The 19352-nt window shown below is 39.9% G+C and overlaps 1 protein-coding gene across 2 annotated transcripts in view; it reads left to right on the top strand.

The window, feature by feature from the left end:
* Window positions 1-19352, top strand: part of IPCEF1 (interaction protein for cytohesin exchange factors 1) — a 43140-nt gene that overhangs the window by 21051 nt on the left and 2737 nt on the right. For both annotated transcript variants that reach the window (XM_030499423.1, XM_030499424.1), the window contains 3 exons: window positions 1005-1093; window positions 6389-6755; window positions 16612-16802. In XM_030499423.1, the coding sequence (XP_030355283.1) occupies window positions 1005-1093; window positions 6389-6755; window positions 16612-16802 (647 nt within the window). The remainder of the gene's footprint in view (window positions 1-1004; window positions 1094-6388; window positions 6756-16611; window positions 16803-19352) is intronic.

The following is a 19352-nucleotide window of genomic DNA, read 5'->3' on the forward strand; positions in this document are numbered from 1 at the left end:
GGGGTGAGCGCTGTCACCCTCCACACATGGTGCAGGGCAGAATGCAAGCACTTGTTCCTATAAAGGTAGGATGTGAAAGGCTGATGCGTGCCAGGAAATTTAGCAGAGGGAATTGATCTTATCCAGCGGTTACAGCCAGGACCCGGGAATAGGAAGCAGTGATTTACCACCTCCCCTTTTCTGTGTCTCATTTTAGCAATGATTATCACTTCATTTAATCCACTTTATAAAAGCACCTGAGAAAATGGCTTTCACCTGCTACACAGGTAGTTGAAAGAAATAACGACACAACTGCCTCTCTGCCACATGTCAAAAGACAGCCAGGCTCTAACATCTTGCTTCATATTAAAAAATAAAAAATAAAAATAGAGTGGGTTGTATAGTCCTAGAGTTCTGTGTTTAATTTTAGTACTAGCTCTGCACATGTACTGCCATGCTGCACAGTGTGCCCATGTGAGTTACCATGTGGTGACAGACAGCTCTCATGGGTCTGCTCTATGGTTTCCAAAGCACTATGCAAGCAATCTGTTTTCTCCAAAATTGCAGTCAAAACACCAATGCCTGTTGCTACCTCCAGGAAAACTTACTGGTTAGAGATTAAGTGACAGCATCTGCTACTTTCAACAGCTCTCCCTAACTCATACTACACATGATGCAGGCTTTCTCTTAAAGGCTTCTAAGGAAGGATAAAGAAACCCTACCCCAGACCTATTTGTGAAGCTGTCTAGAGCTGTACCACCAAGTGTTTCCATCCATAGCAAATTAGCAAATTTTTTTACTGAAATAAAAAAAGAAAACAAAAAAAGAAAAAAAATGTTGCCTTGAAGTGGTGTAATATTACCACAAATGAGTTAATTTTCACTGTAGGAGACACTGACTTGTTACAGTGTGTTCTGCAGCCCAGAACATGCTGCCTGGTCATCTTTGGTTAGCACAGCTCTGCAAGGAGCAAATGAGCGTTGGTCTAACACTTTTTTTTTGCTTATTTTCCATGTCTGCCTCAGAATGCTACAGCGAAAGTGAACATGATGATCCAGAAATAACAGACACACCACCTCCCCCCTACACAGCCCAGCCAACACCTCCTCCTTCGGTAAGTGCTCCAGTAGATGGCTTGTCTCTCCTTGCTTATCTCTTGTTGAGGCGGTGGACCTTTGAGGAATAACCTGAAACAGCTGCTAGAAATGTTCACCCTCTGTGCCTGTAAAATGAGCCTGCACTCGCAGGAGCCTCACGCTGTAGAAGAACAACTCCTTCAGATGGAAGAATATTTATCTTGCTGGAAAAAGGAAGGTGTTCACTCTGTCTCATACACACGCTGTCTTTTCTTTACAAGGTTTTTAACACACTGCCATAACCTAGTTTTTCATGCTATTCTTTTTACTTTTCTTATCTGCCCCAAATCTTTCTTTTTGTGACCCCAGTAGCATCATCCAACAGATTTATACTCATTTATTTTGAGCTAGTTGTTCTCAAGACTGCTGAATTTGAAGCTACTTTTGTGGCAGTGAAGGGAAAGAAGCCTCTTATTACAGTGATAAAATAATTTCTTTTCTTCTACCTCTGAAAAACCGACTAGAAAAAATAGGCATCCTCCCAAAAATCTATGCTATTTTTTCTCTCTTGCTGTAGCATATTTACCCAGAATATTCCTTCTTGCCTGCTTTCATTTTATAAATTAGAATAAGCACTATGCACCCTTACGTGTCTAATCAAATTGACTCACTTATTAGCTACTTATTGCCCTATTAATATTTTTTCTGTATTGTTGCTTTTCTCAGTGATCTCATCTCCCTTTATGTGCACTTTAAGATATGAGGTTTACTTAATTCTGTGTTTAGAAATGAGTAATCTGGTTTGGGATGGTAATGCAGCTGAAATAAAGAATCCCGAGTTCAAGCCTTTCCCTTCCCTAGCTGAAAGTTCTCATCAAGGTAATGCAGTAATAGACTTAGTACTAAGTCATCTCATTGCATCTCATGGAAGGGAAGTGTCCTCTGCCTTATTGGTACAGTACAGGCTCCTGTGCAACATGCTGAATTGACATCCGAGCTGAGATGGGCACAGAGGCAGTGAAGTAGGAACAAATTTGAAATACACAGATGAGCTGAACAAGCTTGTGCGGTCACAGGCAATAATAAAAGGAGACATCATGCACAGGGTTTCTTGTCTGGCACAAAGCTGGGAGCGTGTGTCACACTGTCACCCACTTGTCCCCTTCTGTTTCAGTCAAATAAGTCAGTCTTCACTTCCTCTCCTGAAACAGTTGTCTAAAGTTAATCACTGTAAAACAACCCACCTGACACTCGAGTTGTGTGTTGTGTTCACTGCTGTGTAAAATGTGATTCTTTATTGCCTATATTAACTGGAAGTTATATGTGGCCAAGTGGCTATAAACATAAGGGGAAAATAGGAACCTTGGCAATACGTCTCTAAGAGTTATCCTGGGCCTAAGGCCGATAATGAAGAGTCTTGAATTTTATATCTTAGTGGCTTGCCTTTAAGAGCCTGTAGATGTCTTTTCCATCTGCTCACCTCTGAGTAAAGGCTGCATTTTCCAGACGATGAGTTTTAAACAGGTGCTGTTTTTTAGTTTTCTGTTTTTCTGGCTTCCTGCTGCTTGTCAGTTTGTTGCTGCAGAGGTGATCTCCAGTTGTCTCCTTCCCATCTGCTGCTCTTGAGCACCGGCCACCATGTTTTAGCAGAGGACATGTGGTGCAGATGTTGAGGGGTCCAGCTTCCTCAGCCTTTCCCTTAAAGGTTATCTTTCCTCCAGCCTTTACCTCTCTCAGCTGACTTCCTTTCTCCTCACCCCCAGCTTAAAATCCCTTCCCTCGTGGACAAAAGTTAGTGTCTCCTGAGTAAAGATGTAATTTTTTCAACCCAGATGCGGCCACTGGAATAAGCTCCAGCTACCATGTGTCTGCCCTATGCTCAGCTTGCTTATATGGTGGGTAGGAACAGTTAGTTACCAATGCAGCTCTGCTTGACTGCAAGTCAGAGTCTTTTAAATACCCAACTTAAGGCCCCTTTCCCTTCTGGACAAGTATTGGAGCAAGAAAACCACTGGAAGGATTGTGAAAGCACAGCTTCTACTGGAAAGCCAATTTTAGGAGTGGATCTCTTGGTTGTCTCAGGGAAGGCTGGTTAAACATTGCTTGCTGCCTGTTTATTCACTGCAGAGTGTTTGAACCAAGCTGTAAGGTCCCAAATATGTGATGGATTTGGGTTGATACTTTGCGGGTATACCACTTTCGGAAGGACTACTTGAATCTTTTCAGATTGCTACTGGAAGAGACACTCATCCTGGGAACGCAGCCCAGCACCAAGAATGCCACAGGCATGACGGGTTAATTTCTTTTTATTTTTTTTATCTTCTTTTTTTTAAAGTCAGATTTCTGCCTCCTGAGAGCCAAAGGGGTTTTGCAAAATAGGAATTAAGAGCTATAGACATTTTGGAAAATCAAGCCAATGCTGTCTTTAGCAGAAGGGCCTCCAAACTTCTTGAGATCAACTCCAGACTGAAAGGTATTAGTCTGGAAACTAATAGACACTCAGGTGCAGGCTCTGTTACGTGTTAAAGCTGTGGTTTGGTTTTTTGTTGTTGTACTTCTAGCACAATGTTTTTACTTGCTGCTCTGTTCTCTGCTGACCCAAACTGTTTTGAAAGTTGAAAAAAAAAAAAAAAGTAGTGATCATGAGCTTTTTATGTTTATTCATGCTTTTGGATACTGTGGAAGAAGAAAGCAAGTCAGGAACAAGTAAATCTCAACATCTGTAGGAGAAAAGTTAAACTGACCGTCTGCATTAATTTCTCCACACATGAATGGATTTACAATTCAAAAACCAGCAGCTATGTTGAGACAATAGATTGTAGCAGTCTCAAAAGAGCAGTTGAGGTGTTTCATGGTGATAATTTTTCTCTAAAAATGCTTAGAAACTCATTGTTCTCCAATGGAATCCTTATGATCTGCTTGCTTAAACATCTGTTTTTTAAAATGTCTCCAAATGGAGATTTATTATTATATGGATGATTGCTAAACTTTCAAAGGAACCACTTGAGTAAGATAGGTAAACATTTGCCAAGCCAAAGAAAAAAACCCCACAACATATGTAGAGAAAAACAAACACATTCTGGCAGTCATCTTTATTCTCACCCACATTTTTTGTTTAACACACAATGAAAATGAAAACTAAAATATATTCCACTCAGTGAGGCACAGTTTTCATTTCAATAGCATTTTCTCTTGCATGGACAAATGCCAGAAAAATAGAGGTGTGATCTATCAACTTTCTTTTCCGTCTTTGAATAATTGAAATTAGACCATCCACACCATGCGAGCAAGACCTTTTACTATTCACTTGCTTTACTGTACAAATGCTTCAACAATTTGTCTTTGTGATAGGAGCCCATAGATGAGATGCTTTAGGTCACCCGTGTGCCCAAGGGTCATACATGTAGTTTATGACAGCATCTCCTTGTCCTTTACTTTAGGATGCATATATGAAGGTTTCATTTTAAAAATAAAAATGCACCTGAAACAATGTGACATCTTGTACAGGAATATAAATTAAGTCTGGTCCCTCAGTGTTTGGGACAATCGTGTAGGAAAGGCATTAAAAATTTACAAAAGTGAAGAAAGTGCTACAAAAAAATGGTGACTTGCAATGTGTTATTGGTATTTCTCATCTTCTGAATCGATTAGTAGCTACATGATACAGCTAGATTAGAAGAACAGGAAGTCAAATCTGCTTTGCTTTTTTAATGTAAAAAGAAAGTAGCATATGTTACAGCAACACCGAATAGCAGAAGTTCATATATGATAATAAAAAAACCCTGTCACTCTGGTCTGGTTTATATGAATGCATCTTATTTCTAGTTTTCCAGGTTATGAATAAGTATTCTAGGCTAGTCCCTCTATTGTGTTTGCAGCTTGTCCGGATTTCCATAGAAACACCTTGTCAGTAATTTTCCATACTTTCAGTCTAGTTATCATCTGTTTTAGTTATTAGATAGATCTATTCTACATAGGTATTGAGAACATAAAGTGGCCAGAACTGTGGTCCATCAACTCTGGTATTCAGATTCTGGCATTAGCCAGTAGCAGATGATTTGCAGGAGTAAATTTCTGCAGTAGCAGATACAAGAAATCTGGCTTTTACAGCATGATGATTTCATCAAGACTTCTGATGATTTCTGCTAAAAGCTTCACTACAAGGCTCTGTCTTCCTTTTTCTTCCATTACTTTATTACTGTCAATAATCCTCTTAAAGGTATTTGTATGTATATTACTGTATTTGTGCATGTATTACTTGTGTATTTGGCTCTCTTGGCTCATCTTTTCAGTGGTGTTTTGTGCCTAAGAAGCAGACTAGTGCTAGTTCTTCATGTGTGAGTTGCTTTTGGTGACCAGATAATACAACTCAGTCAATGTAAACACCAACTGTAGACCTGGGCGTTTATTTGCTTGCCTGGGAAGCTAAATACTTTCCAAAACTTTGTTCTTTCTCTCTTTGTTCTTTCTTTACATGGAACTGTGCATCTGTCATGACCTTGCTTATTAAAATCCTACCTCCTAATGATGACTGTTAGATGTCTCTGAGACATCTCTGGTTTTATGTCCTCTTGTTGAGGCAGGATGGCAAGTACAGTATGGAGGGCCTCAGGATGTCTTCATTATTTCTTCAGTGTTTCTAGTGAAGTTTTGGTTCCCTTCCAGATTCATGAATGATGACTCTTAGCAGGTAACAAGCAGCACAAATATTGTACCATTCCCTTGTTCTTGCCCTCTGCCGCATGACTGACTGTTTTTTCTTTCCACCACTAACTTGCTATAACATTACCCATCAGCCTTCTTGCTTTGGTAAATGGTTAGCCCCTTGAATGGACCAGGCAAAATGGCCTTGTGTGCTGTGAAGGTCAAGGTACTTCAGCGTTTGGGCCCATTTCTGTCTATCTGTGGTTATGGCATTGGTGGATTTATTGAATGCTTCCAGAAAACTTAATGTTCAATGGCTAATTCAGAGTTTCTCTTCTGCACAGTTGATAAAACCAATAAAGTGAAGACAAAGTAAAGAGTAAATGTGAGTGTAAGACCTAGCATAGAAGGCTATATTCAACGCTATTTCTCCTTGGTTTTTTGTTTCTAGGCATTGTCAGGTTTTTATCTGTTTTATCTTTGGCTTCCTTGCGGCTTAGTTTCTGAAGTTACTGCTCTGTAGGAGATTGAACGCTGTAACTCAGGCCTGTTTGGATGGATAATTAATCAGATTATATAACGTTAGCATTTGAGCTGCATTATCTATAAAATGTACAACCTAGGAACAGGAATAACTTGGAAACAATTTTTCTTTTTTCTCTCCCCACCCTATTTTTTCTGGAAAACAGGATCAGCAGAAGTCTTCTTTCACCTCAATTCTATCAAATGAAGCATCTTGTTCCCTCTCCTCTCCTGAAAGCACTTTCAACTCCCAAGACTCATCTTCTTCCTTGACATCCAAAGTGGTTTATTCTGAGAGACAGTCCTGGCTTGACCTAGTTAACAGCTCTGCCACAGAAGATGGTGATCAGCCTTTAACTTTCTGCGTACAGATTCACTCTGATGAACCGCCAGAAGCAGACTGTGGAGAAGTGGCAGAAAGCCAGGACGCTGGGCTTTCCAAACCCAGTGGTGGATCCCCAAACTCTTTTTTAGGTCCGGACACACATTGTCTAGCTGTGCCAGATGCAGCAGGACAGAGATCGCTAGCCAAAGGTGAGCTAATGAGAAGAGATTTTTGTCTGCAGAGCCATACAATGTGGGAGCTCAGGGGTTTTCTTCAACTTGCTTTCCCCTTCCTTCATTTATGTTCTTCACTGAAGAGTTTTCCAGTGGCACATCATTTATAACAAATATTTGATTTATTGAGCGTTAAACATAACCTAATATCTACTTGGTAAGTACCTTCACAGCTTTTCTCAAATTTTACCTATATCTTCAGGTCATAGCCTCTGTATAAAATCCCAAAGTAGACGTATTTTTATTAGCTTTCTTTATTTCAATACAGCTGTCTTATTAGTTAGGACTGAACCAACATTTTAAGAAAGCGTGTCACAGAACTGACACCCTAAGCAAAATGGCATATGCAGGAAGTGGTGAATATGGGGTTAGGCCAATCCCATTTTAAAAATAAAACCAGTTGCGTTTACTTCCAGTACATATTTCCTATTTGTTTCATTGAGCTTCATTGTAATCAAGAGGAAACAACTGCACTCCTGAACCAGGAAGTCCATTAAGACTGGATTTTGTTTAAAGAAATGGGTATCTATCTGCTTAGGTATCCTCCTACCAAAATGTACTGCAAAATTAAAAAGGTGGCAGAGTTCCAGAATTTGGTCATTGTTACTGTTATTAACCCTCCTGCCATAGCAAGGCAATATGTCTTGCCTTTTGAGCAAAGCTGCTCCTTCCTGTGTTAAAAGCAGTTGAAGCATAAGAGGCGTTTCTGGTATGCAATATGCTGAAGTGAGAAGATACACAGCATGCTGCTTAGAGAGGTAATTGTCCTGGGTTCAGCTATAGCAGTCATTTTTCTCCTGCTTAGTAGCTGGTGCAGTGCTGTGTTTTTTAACTTTCAGCCTGGGAACAACGCTGATAACACCGATGTTTTTAGTTGTTGCTAAGTAATGTTTATTCCAACCAAGGACTTTCTCAGTCTCATGCTTTGCCAGGGAGGAGGGGAAGCCGGGAGGAAGCAGAGACAGGACACCTGACCCAAACTAGCCAAAGGGGTATTCCATACCACAGCACGTCATGCCCAGTATATAAACCGGGGGGAGTTACCCGGAAGGCCGAGATCACTGCTCGGGTCGGGCTGGGTATCGGTCGGCGGGTGGTGAGCAATTGTATCCTCTCCCCTTGTTATTTCACTAATCGTTATTATCATTGGTGGTAGCAGTAGTGGTTTTGTGTTATACCTTAGTTGCGGGACTGCTCTTATCTCAACCCGTGGGAGTTGCATTCTTCCCATTCTCCTCCCCATCCCTCCGGGAGCGGGGGGAGGAAGAAGGGGGGGGGGGGAGTGAGCGAGCGGCTGTGTGGTTCTGAGTTACCGGCTGGGCTCAAACCACGACAGTAATACATAAGGAAGCAAAGATGTTCTTGTGCATCAGCTCTACCCATTATTCCTAATCCTTGTAAAGATTTGAAGTGAGGAGCATTGTTGTCTCAGTACAATGTAAACTAAAGGTGCACCCAAAAGCTTAGCCTGAAGGTAATGCAAAGGTGGAAAGAAACAGCACTGGACTCACCTGGAACTTAGGGTTTTTCTCTGTAGGTGAACTCAGCACTGATTGATTGAAAAATGATAGTGAGGTACATTAGGTACATTGTCAGTCTCCCAATTGTTTTACAAATATCAATAGTTAACATGCCTTTAGTTTGTCATATGTTTTTCTACTTTTACAAAAAAAAAAAAGAAAAAGGAAATCGAGCAAAGTGCAGATTCTATCAAAAGTGAAAATTAATTCAGAGGTTTTTGTGCTCAGCTTCAGTATCCTTCTTCTAGGCTGCTCTGCTAGAGACTTGTAGCAACGAAGATCAGTAAGAATTAAAACCGAGTGTACTTTTTTTTTTGGTGGCAGAAAAGAGTGGATGTTTTGAGAGAATTGCTGTGGAATCTAATTCCCATAAGTTCTGGCATTGCAAGTAGTGAAAAGGCTGGGGCTGGCAGAAGTGGGGTCCCTAATGAAAATGTCACAAAGACAATATATCTATTGCCTTCTGTAATTCTGGGTGAAGTTTGATTAAGTAATGCCTTTGGGAAACATTATTAGGTACATTCAAGTGGATCGTTGGAGTGTAGGTCATATATGGCATGGTAGCTTATAGATCCTGTTGAGCAAGATTCAGTGGTTGCTCTTCAGAAGTCTAAACTTTGCTTAGAATATGGTACTCTGGTATTGTCAACAATCCTGCAATAATGCACAGGTTAATACTTTCCATTGTAACTGTGAGAGTGACAAGTACTTTTATGGATGGTCGTAGAATTAGCATGGCACATTCATAATCACTTAAAGCATAGTTTGACAGGCTCAATAATACTAACCAAAAAAACCAATAAAAATGTAAATCAAGGCACATTTTGGTATAGTCCTGCCATTTTGCAAGCTGGTTTAATTTTCCTAGAAATATTCCTAGGGAAATGGATTCTTCTATTGCTTACTGCTTAGCTAATGGCCAACCCTTATTGCAGCACATTTCCATCCTAACCACACCAGTGATCTCTGATGGAACTCCAGAAATAGACCATTTTAATGGGACTGTCACTATGGAAACCATATAACCTCAGTAGTTACTGTCTGCATCATAACCCATTGTTGAGCAAGCAAGACATACAAAATACATGCATTTTTCTTTCTTTTATCAGTCTGCATAGTATGGGGAGGGGGCAGAGAGTGTTGGTGTGTGGGACTCTCCCCCATAATGGCCACTGAAAAAAATAAATGAAATAATGTGCAAGGAGATTAGTTAAGCTACCTCAATTTGAGAATTTGAGAACAAGATAGAGGAAAAAAAAAGGATTAACGTAAAAATAGCATTTCAGTTCCAAATGAAAGTCATCAAAAAGGATGCAATTCTGGTTCTGTGGCTTATCCTCCAAGAATTTTCCCCTCCAGCTAGTTGATAACCCTTGTTATCAATGAAACAAGAATGCATACTTCAGTGTGGTACGTATTATTTGCTTTACAGCATTTCTGAACAGTGCATTTCTGACAGCTCAACATGTTTCAGAGTAATGAGACCGCGTCCAGGAGGAAATAGGTTCATCTGGCATCGAATTATGTCCTGAAAGCATGTCTATGTTAAGATGACCCTTCTGTTATCAGAACAGCTGTTTGGTCTTCGAACCCACTCCTCACAGAGCCTTCATGCATGTCCATGCTCTCTCCTTGTGAGGATAGGAAGAAACTGTCACACAGTCTGCTTCGTGGCCACATTCTGCTTAGTAAAACCCCATGAGGAATTTTTAATTGTAGCTGATAGCAGCCTAGATCTGAGGGGAAAGTTTTCAAGAACTGAAGAGCACTTTTGTTGGCAAAAGTAAAAAATGGAGGCCAATGTGAGAAAAGCTGGTACCTAGAAGGCAGAAAGAGTCGGTGTGGCTTTGTGGGAAGAGCTTATCATGAAATTACAAAAATAGTGAAGAAACCTCAGTGATGAGTTAAACAATGAAAGAAAAGTTTCTGAGATATATGGATGAATCTCTGTAAGAAAAACTACAGATTCAACTAAATGATCTTGGATTATTTTTTTGAATTAAAATTATTTAATGAAATCTGCTAAGCAGCTGTGTCTGGTGCAGGGTGCTGTACCATATGATATTTTTAATGACTTTTCCAGCTGCTTTTAGTGATGTTATGACCATTCTCAGCACCAGTTACTAGGGAGAGTTTATATACCAGGGAGTAATACAAAGGTACAAGAAAGAAGAGCTTAACAGTTTTGTCTTTTGAAAGATCAGCGTTATATTTCCATTTACTTTGTGGGAATATTTAATATTAAGTATTAGCATTGAGTTCTGTGTGGCAGCTTGCTACGTGCACAGTGACAAAGGATTCAAAGCTGCCTGTGACACAAAGAAACTAAAAGGTAAACAAGAAACGGTTGAGAACACAAACAACTACACGACTACGTGCTCTGTATCCAGAACCCTTGCCCTGTTCAGGATGGCTAGATATGCTCTGCAGCCAAACTCCATCCTTTTTATTTCTTCTGCTACCCACTGGAACAGAAAGTATCTGATTTTGACCCATGACCATCATCTCCAGAAACTATGATAACAAAAGGAAGGCACAGAAACTGAGAGGTTATTATAAAAGAAAGGAACATGCTGTTGTATTTATTAGGGGATCTTCTACTATAGCAATAACATCCTTCTTCCTTGCATTTTCTGAGGGTTCATGATCATGTGAAGTTAATACCCCTTGGCGAGGAATTCTTATGGTACCACTTCGGGTTTATTTTACCTTAGCACACAGTAGCTGGTAGAAGATACGGTGTGTGCTCGTATTTTTGAAAAACCTGGAAAGTATTTTCAAATACCACCTGAATTTTATCTGGGCTGGTTTTACGGGAAGCAGTTGGTTAAATAGGAGCTGGATGCATTCAATTCCTTCTTTTCTCAAAACTGACATCCTCTTCCCCTCTGGAATCTGCCTGTGCCAGTAATAGCCAGAACAGATCCTCTGCTGTGCTCTGGCCCCTTTGTTCCTCTGCAAAAAGCTACAGAAAATGGCTAGATCATGACTGGGATTAGCCAAGAAGTATGCCTACGGTGAGAGCAACTGTGTAGAGAAACAACTGTGTTTGAATGACTATTTCATTTCTCAACAAAAAGGATTTAAAAATCACAGTGAAAACTGTGGTGTTATGGTTTTCTGAACTCTGAGAGAGATACTTATTAGTGTTGTTTCCAGTTCTCTCACTGTCTGTTAAAATGCCATCTCTCACTGCTGTCTTCTCTGTACTGTTATAGTCAAGAGCATTTAAGTGCTGATGGTAACTTACTTTTCCTATTATTTTCACTCACTCTCTCCTACCTTTAGTTCTGCATTTGCCAGGGAGGAGTTTGTCTAAGCTACGCCCACTTAATTCAAATATATCCTGCCTTTTCTGTTCTGTAGTTACATCGAACATGGGATTTCCCCAAGGTGTCATCACATTCCCACTGATGTCTACTAAGCACTTTGGAGAACAGATGAGGGGCAGGGTGTGGGTATGTAGGTAAGGGAAAAAGCAGTTTATGATTATTTTTCCTCTGCTCTCCCCAGCCTGGGTATATATGTTGTCCCATTAGTATCAAAAGTTTTGACAGAGTCAAACAGAGGTGCTGGTACAGCCACCAGAAGCTCATAAGAGTAGCAAAGACAGGGAGAAGCAGCAGATTTATTTCTTTTTCTCCTGGGATTAATACACAGTTGGAGAGCTGTGAGATCTCGGAGAGAGGGAGAACAAGTATCTACATCTTATATTAGCTTAGATTTAGTAAAATATATTGTTAGAGGTGGTTTTCAATTTAAAATGTTCTTTCTGCCAAACATTGCCTATATCTGTATCGTCACCACTGGGAAACAATCAGCTTGATTTTTTACAGCTGTTTTTTGAAAAGTTCTGGATAATTTCACTTTTGTAGGCTTAAAGAGCATTAAAGTTGAGATTTCAGGATGGCTCCTGTATTTGCTGCTGCAAGGTAGAGAGTCTTAATACCTTAATGTCTCCCACCTGGGGCAAGTTGGCCGACAGGAAGGTGGAAGTTGAAAATTGAGGAGGTGAAAAGCTGGACTGTTGAACCTCCGGCAGCTTCCTCTTGTCTGTGATATCTCCTGTTAGCTAGAGGGAAATTCCAGATAAGTGGCATCAAGCCACAAAATCGTGTTTCACATCTCCTGAAGCAGAATTTGTAGAAGTTACGACTTGCTTGAAATATTGGTTTGTTTTCCTCACCCCAATGTAGAATATCTCTTTCTCCTGAACGTTACAATATCTCAGGGCAGAATTTCCCTTTTCCTCAGGTCAGCACTGGTTCCTTTCCAATTTCCTCACTGTGAAGTCTGACAGAGTTAAAGAGCTATATGCTACAGAAGTTTTTCAGAAGTGTAATGAAGCTTTAGCAGGCTGCAAGGCTTGGGGTGAAGAGCACTGTGAAAGGTCCAGGAAGACTGATCCTTCTAGTAGCATCACTCAACAGAATTGATTAGTTAATAGTGCCAAAGGAAAGGAAAAGTGCAGAATGCACACGTTCCCCTGTGTGCATGTACATGCTCATAAACGCACACAGTATTTAATATCCTTCCACTGTTGTTGTTTGTTCCTTAACACTAATCCTTCAGTAGATCCTGAGAGAAAAATGAATGTATTTAATCTCTAAAATAGGATAAGATAAAGAAGTGCTGTAATAACATTTCAGCTTCCTAACTTGCATGCCTGAGCCAGAAAGTGGTCAGTTTGAGGAGTAGTGATGGAACAGATAACTTGCAATGTTATATTTTGAAGTGATTTTGAATGTGCCTGAAGTTAGCTGTGTGACACAGCTAGAAAAACTTGTGCCAGAGCAGTGTTAGTGGGGCCCAACCTGCTCATGTTATTAAGAACTTTTGCCAGTGGAATATATCCATCATTATAAACCTTCAGAGGTTAACAAAAAAGCTTGGGGAGGCTGAAACAGACAATTTACTCATTTTCACACCAGGGCCTGAACTTCTGTACTATGTGCTTTTGCATAAAGTTTTACTTTGTAATGGAAAGCAAATATTTAGCAACAATTCAGTAGTATGGTCTAGACAGCCCCAGTTTCATAGGAGGAATCCAAATCACCAAAGCCTGAAAATATAGAACTGGTGAATGCGGTGCTTCTGTTACAGACTTGCTCATCTGCAGGTCAGTGCTCTAACTGCAGGTGAGCAAGGGAATTAAACAATACCAAGTTCTAGGAAAATGTGCTGTGAATGTTTGAATCCGGAGGAAAATATCCAGTCTGTACTTAAGCCTTGAAGTTACATGCCTTTATCTCTGTTATCCAACCTTAATTTTCTCTCAGGTGTTTTGTGGGGAAAACAAGCAAGCAAACTGCAGGTAGTGCTTACTTTGTCTACTTTGGTGGCATTAATAGCCTTGTGAAATACATAATGCACCATTGTGTGAGTGAGGAGAAACATATTTTCTTATCATAGGTAATTTTATTGGGCTTGTTAATTGATTGTTAGACATCGTGCCTCTCCCTTTCTTTCATTACCTCTCCCCCTTTCAGATTTATAGCATCAATTTAGTGTGTTCAGTGGCAGCTTCAAGCCTGAAAAATGTGTGCTTTTGCATTCTGAGCTTGGCTAAGGGGAACTCAGGACATTGAAGATAAAAGTCCAGATAGGTATCAGACAGTGTGGCCTCAGTTTATAGAGGTTTATTGGCAGTCATACTCTTGTCAATAGCAACAGTATCTGCTTTTATGCAAAAGCACAGTACGAAGATCTCGTTTTGTTATTTTTGAGCTGTTGTAGAATCATAGAATGGTTAGTGTTGTTCAAGGCCCTGTCCAGCCTGGACTTGAACATTTGCAACTTCCTTGGGGAGCCTGTTCCACTGCCTCATCACCCTCACAGTAAAGAATTTTTTCCTTGTATCCAAACTAAATCTTCCCTGCTTAAGTTCGAACTCATTACCTCTTGTCCTATCACTACAGTCCCTGATGAATAGCCGCGCTCTCTGTTGGCGAACAACAACTTGTTGTTGATCCTTGTTGTGGGAGAAGTTCACTGCTTATTGGTGCAAACAAAGATGGAGACAAAAGTACTACATAACTCTTACTTGGCTCTACGCAGCCTGCAGGTTTCACTCCTGCTTGTTTTCCAACTGTTTCCTGAAATCCCGTTTAGCTGCTTCACTGTCACTCCCTTTATCCACCCAATCTGAAGAATGTGGCACATTCCTTTCCCTCTGGAATTATCTGACCATGATCAATCCTTTGGGGGTGGGACTAGTGGAGTAATAAGAAGTAGGAGAGGAGTTCAAGGTTGCAATCTTGAAAGAATGCAGGAGCTGAGTGCACACTGCTGGTCAAGTGCATCATCTGGTAGCCTTTTGATGGGCTTTTCTGACTTTGGCTCCATCTTTTTCTGTGCTGAATATTACTGTCCTCTTCATCTTCACCCACAGTGCATGGAAGAAGATATCAGAGTACTTACCATGGAAGAAGAGTGTTCACTGAGGGTGTTTCCTCATGTTTGGTGCTTTGTAACCCTTCTAGGAAACTGAGGAGCATAATGAGTTAAACTCAAAAAATATCTGGAGCAGGGACTTTATGTCCCCGTGGCTTGACTATTTTTTAAAATTGCTAGACAGGATCAATGGAAACATTTTTCTGCTTATATACTCCTTGGATATTTGATAAAGTTCAATTTATCTCTCAAAGTGATACTGTGTACAGTCCTGATGGGTAATGTCTACAGTAGAGTTGAGCCAGTCCTGTGCGGGAGTTGGCTAATGAAACAAACAGCTGCTTCATCCCAAGAAAGTAGGCAGGAAGCTAGTTTTATAATTACGAGCCTCATGGCATGAGCTGACAGTTTCCAGGAAATACTACTGCTGTGTATTATGCCTTACACTTGCATTTTTTTTTCTGTTTCCCGCAGCTTGTTAAATATACAACAGTTCTCCTTTTCCTCCCCCAGCGCTGTACCAATGTTGGAAGCTATATTTAATTCTTCTCAAGTTACAGCAGGCTTTTTATAATCACAAAGTAGTGGAAAAAAGGCCAGCAACACAGTGAAGGCAAATATTTGTAGCATATTATAAACTTCTCTTGTAACATAAATATTTAGAAAGAATGGGGGTGTAGGAGGATGCTGTACTTTTTAAAACATGGAAAAGATACGGAGCAGTCACCTAAGTGTGCTGATATGTTGAAGTCTTTTTGCTGCGGCGTAAGTGAGCAAAAGGACTTCTTTCTTTTGTTCAGAAAGTGTTTGCTGACTGAAGATGATTTAGAAAAGTCAATGTTTAACTTTTTGATAAAAGGAAAAAGTGCCCAGCCCATTTGACTGGCACATGGAGGACTGCAGTTGAGAAGAAGCACCACCACTACCCCCAGTGAAATAAACCCAGATGTTATCCCAGTGGATCTTGAGGGATTCGTTAGCACCCTGAAAACACCAATAACTTTAAGTTTTTCCTTCCGCAAACGCTGAAGTAGAAAAGTTTGCAGTGTGGACTGAGGGACAAGAATACAGTTGCACAGTCTGTTCTGAAGATGGCCTTCTGCTAAAACAACTTATATATGCCTGGTACATTTTTAGATTCTGACTGTTCATTTTTAAGTTATTTTATTCTGAAAAATGTCTTTGCTTCAGTTTTTATCTTATTTTAAGATACTTGATTCTCAGCTGTTTGCTAGCTTCTGGTTTCTTTCCTCTCTGTCATGGAAGATGGTGCTGTAGCTTGGGAGCCATCAGAATAATTACAGTGAAGATAAGCATGGCTTTGTTGTAAGGCACAACAGCAAATTCTGTGCCGCAATTTGTGAAACTCAGGAGTTAGGCATCATGTGTCCCAAATGTTCTTGCTTTTATGCTTTCTAGGGACCTTCTCTTGGGTCCTCTGAAATGTCCCTGTGCTTCATTTCATTGTTCAATATTTTTAAACTCTGGTTTCAATAGTTACCAAAACCTGGCAATGAATTGGTACACCAAATAGAATTTGGCCTGTGAGTTGCCAGGTAGAAATGCACTTTGTGCAGCATGTAGGGAAGGGTAGGTGGGTATAAATGCTATCAAAGTTGTTTTCATTCAAATGTAGCATTACTGAGAGTTGTTCACTCTGTGATATACGTGGAGCATTAAAGCTCCACTCTACCAGTGGAAATACATGCTCCTATGGATCACAACCTGGTTCTTAAAAACATTTAAGTTTGGTAGTATGTTTTTCTTATATGCATTATTACCCTATAAATTACCCTAAAAATTGCCCTTAGTTTTAACTCTAATACCATGAGTCTTTTTGACTTGGCCAAGAGCCTTCCTGAACTTAACATTTCCTGCCACATTCATGTTCTCATACCCAATCTATTTTTTCTTTGCAGATCAGGAAAAATGTGACAATGATGAGATGGAGCGACTTTACAAGTCATTAGAACAAGCAAGCCTGTCTCCCATTGGTGATCGTCGGCTGTCAACGAAGAAGGAGCTTAGGAAGTCATTTATCAAACGCAGCAAAAACCCCTCCATTAATGAAAAACTCCATAAAATTCGAATGCTGAACAGCACATTAAAGGTGAGGTTGCAGAGATGGCCAAGGAAAAGCCTGAGAGAAAGAAACAGTTCGGCTAAAAAAAAAGCAAGCCTAGACTTCAGCCAAACGCTAATTACATATTTACTTAAAACCCCAGAGAATTTGGTTAAGCTTTTGAAATTGTTTTCTACTTCATTTTGAATACTGCTCTGTGTTTTGTTGTTCAATTTCAACTGGAAGCAGAGGCAATAGTTCAGAAGGGACCCTTCTTGCAGAAGTTCCAGCCCACTTGGAAAATGTAATAAGGAAAGCTGCTTTTAGTTAGCTGGAAAACTTGCAAGCTCAGCTGAATACACTAAACAGGGGAGCCTTAAAAAAGGAAGAGCAGACAAAGTACATTGATGATAAAGCATGAAAATGACCCTGAGCAAAAAAAAGTTTTCCTTATGTGATTATTGGAGAATGTGCAGGATGTGCCAAAGCTATTGTAAAGACCTCCTGTAACTAAAATATTTTTAATAGCAAAAGCATCCTGCTTTTATTTTGGAAATGTATCATGAACTGAATGCATGTTGGGGGTGGGGTGGGGTGGTTCAAGGGTTGTTCCATGAAAAGGCCAGTAAATCTGTCTGGAATATAGGGATTTATGGGGCTATTTACTCACCAGCATCAAGTGTCCTGGGATTTCAAAGCCTGCTTCTGAATGGTACTGAGGGAAACAGAAAGCTTAATCATATCATTTAAATTGTAAGGAGAAGAAAGAATAATGCAAACCTGGGGCTTCACTTGTTTCTTTTTGTATGTATTAGAAGCAGGAATTTAGTATCTTTTTTCAAGTGTGTGTATTTAGCTTCAGGCATTGTAAGCTGAAAAAATGCATGTAAAAACTTCTATTGGTGCAATCACTGATGTGATTATTAGTTGAAAAGGGAGGCTTGGCTTTGGCATCTCAGCCTATGTTAAAATTCCTGAAGATACAGCTGAAGAGATGAGTGGGACTGGAGGCTTTCTTCCTGGCTCCATTTGAGACCTGGTGAAGTCTCTCCTCAATATCAGAGTCTTCAGTGACATGGTACTGACTGAAGCAGTATTCACCTGCACCAGCAAAAAAGAAAGCCCATCATATAATGGAAAGTTAGTTTAAAAAAATATGCCTATTTTATGGGACAGGAAGCTAAATATAGAAACATATTGCAAAGTGTTCCCTCATAGGAGCCTCCCTAATAAATCTAAGCACCAGTTAGTACAAAATGGAGTTGTATCTTGTGGGACAATCAATTTCATTAGTATGGAGCTGAAAGGAAGCCTTACTGACAGACATCAGCGAGGAGGACAGCTTTGCATTGATTGAGCATGGGAGTATTATATAAATTGTGATTAGCAGTATTTATAACCTTAGGTTTGTCTAACACTTGCATTTAATATAGAAAAATCATTTTTGGAGTGTGCAGAATGTATAAAATGTGTTGATCCTTTTTTGCTTTCTCCAAATTAAGAAATTGGAGTATTGACAAGACAAATATAGTGCAGAAATTTTCTCACAGACACAGTTCTATACATAGGAGTGTTTAAGTTAGCCTGTCTGAAAGGCAAATGCCTGCAGTGAGAAAGTGCTATATTCTTTGCATCAGTGGGATTATGTGCTTTTAAAGTCAATTTTCTTAAAGTGTTACATGAGACATGAGATAACTGAAAATGATATATTGGAAATAAAAAAATCAGGATTTTTTTCCTGTCTGATCCATATTTACTCTGCTTTAATTAAAACTATATTAGTTTGAGAAGTGATTTATGCAAGATTCAGTGCAATTTTAATTTTGGACTTTTGACTCCACATCTTTAACAGCAGATTAATGTTGCTGCCACAATATATCATTAACAAAACATGCTTTGCATAGTTGGGAAGAGAGGGAAGCTGTGTGTAAATGCATCACAGTCTTAATGAATGTGGGAAATAGATTTAGGGGTACAGGAAAAATTCCATGGCATGGCTTTTTGCCACCAAGTTCGTCCACTGAAAATATTCTTCTCAACCTTCTACTTCCATGCCTCCTCTTCTTCTCTTAGGCTAACTGTGCATATCTCTGCATCAACGCCAGAAGCCTTCTTAAAAGGGCTGGCTCTAGGTCTTGAGGGTAGGACCTGTGTAAGTTGAATAAGCTTTTGTGTTTAAAAAGAGGCTCAGGCATCACAGGGATTAGAGTAGCTGATAGTTCATCAGACAAATAGTGGGATGTGGATATGTAAGCAGTCGATTGCTACTATCAGGAAGCGTTGTGAATGTGTAGGAATTTATTCAAGGTGTTTCCAAGGCAGCCACTAGCACAGAGTGTCCTTAGGTGCGATGAAACTGGCAGCAGCAGCAGATGGTTGGAATTATTCCATTGCTTTCAGAGACTGGAGGAGAATGGAGACAAGCAAAAGCAGTAAAGGTTTGTTAGCGCAGTTAATCAAGTGTTACCTTCTTAATTTTGCCTGCATTAAGAAACTGTAGCTGCTAACTAAAGCTTCTTTATCCTGTGGTCTGCTGCATGAATAAGCAACAAGGGCTGGAAAAGCACAGTGCTTTGTTGTGTCAGAAAACGTGAGGAC

The sequence above is a fragment of the Strigops habroptila genome, chromosome 10, assembly GCF_004027225.2.
Source record: "Strigops habroptila isolate Jane chromosome 10, bStrHab1.2.pri, whole genome shotgun sequence".
In the NCBI taxonomy this organism is placed as follows: Eukaryota; Metazoa; Chordata; class Aves; order Psittaciformes; family Psittacidae; genus Strigops; species Strigops habroptila.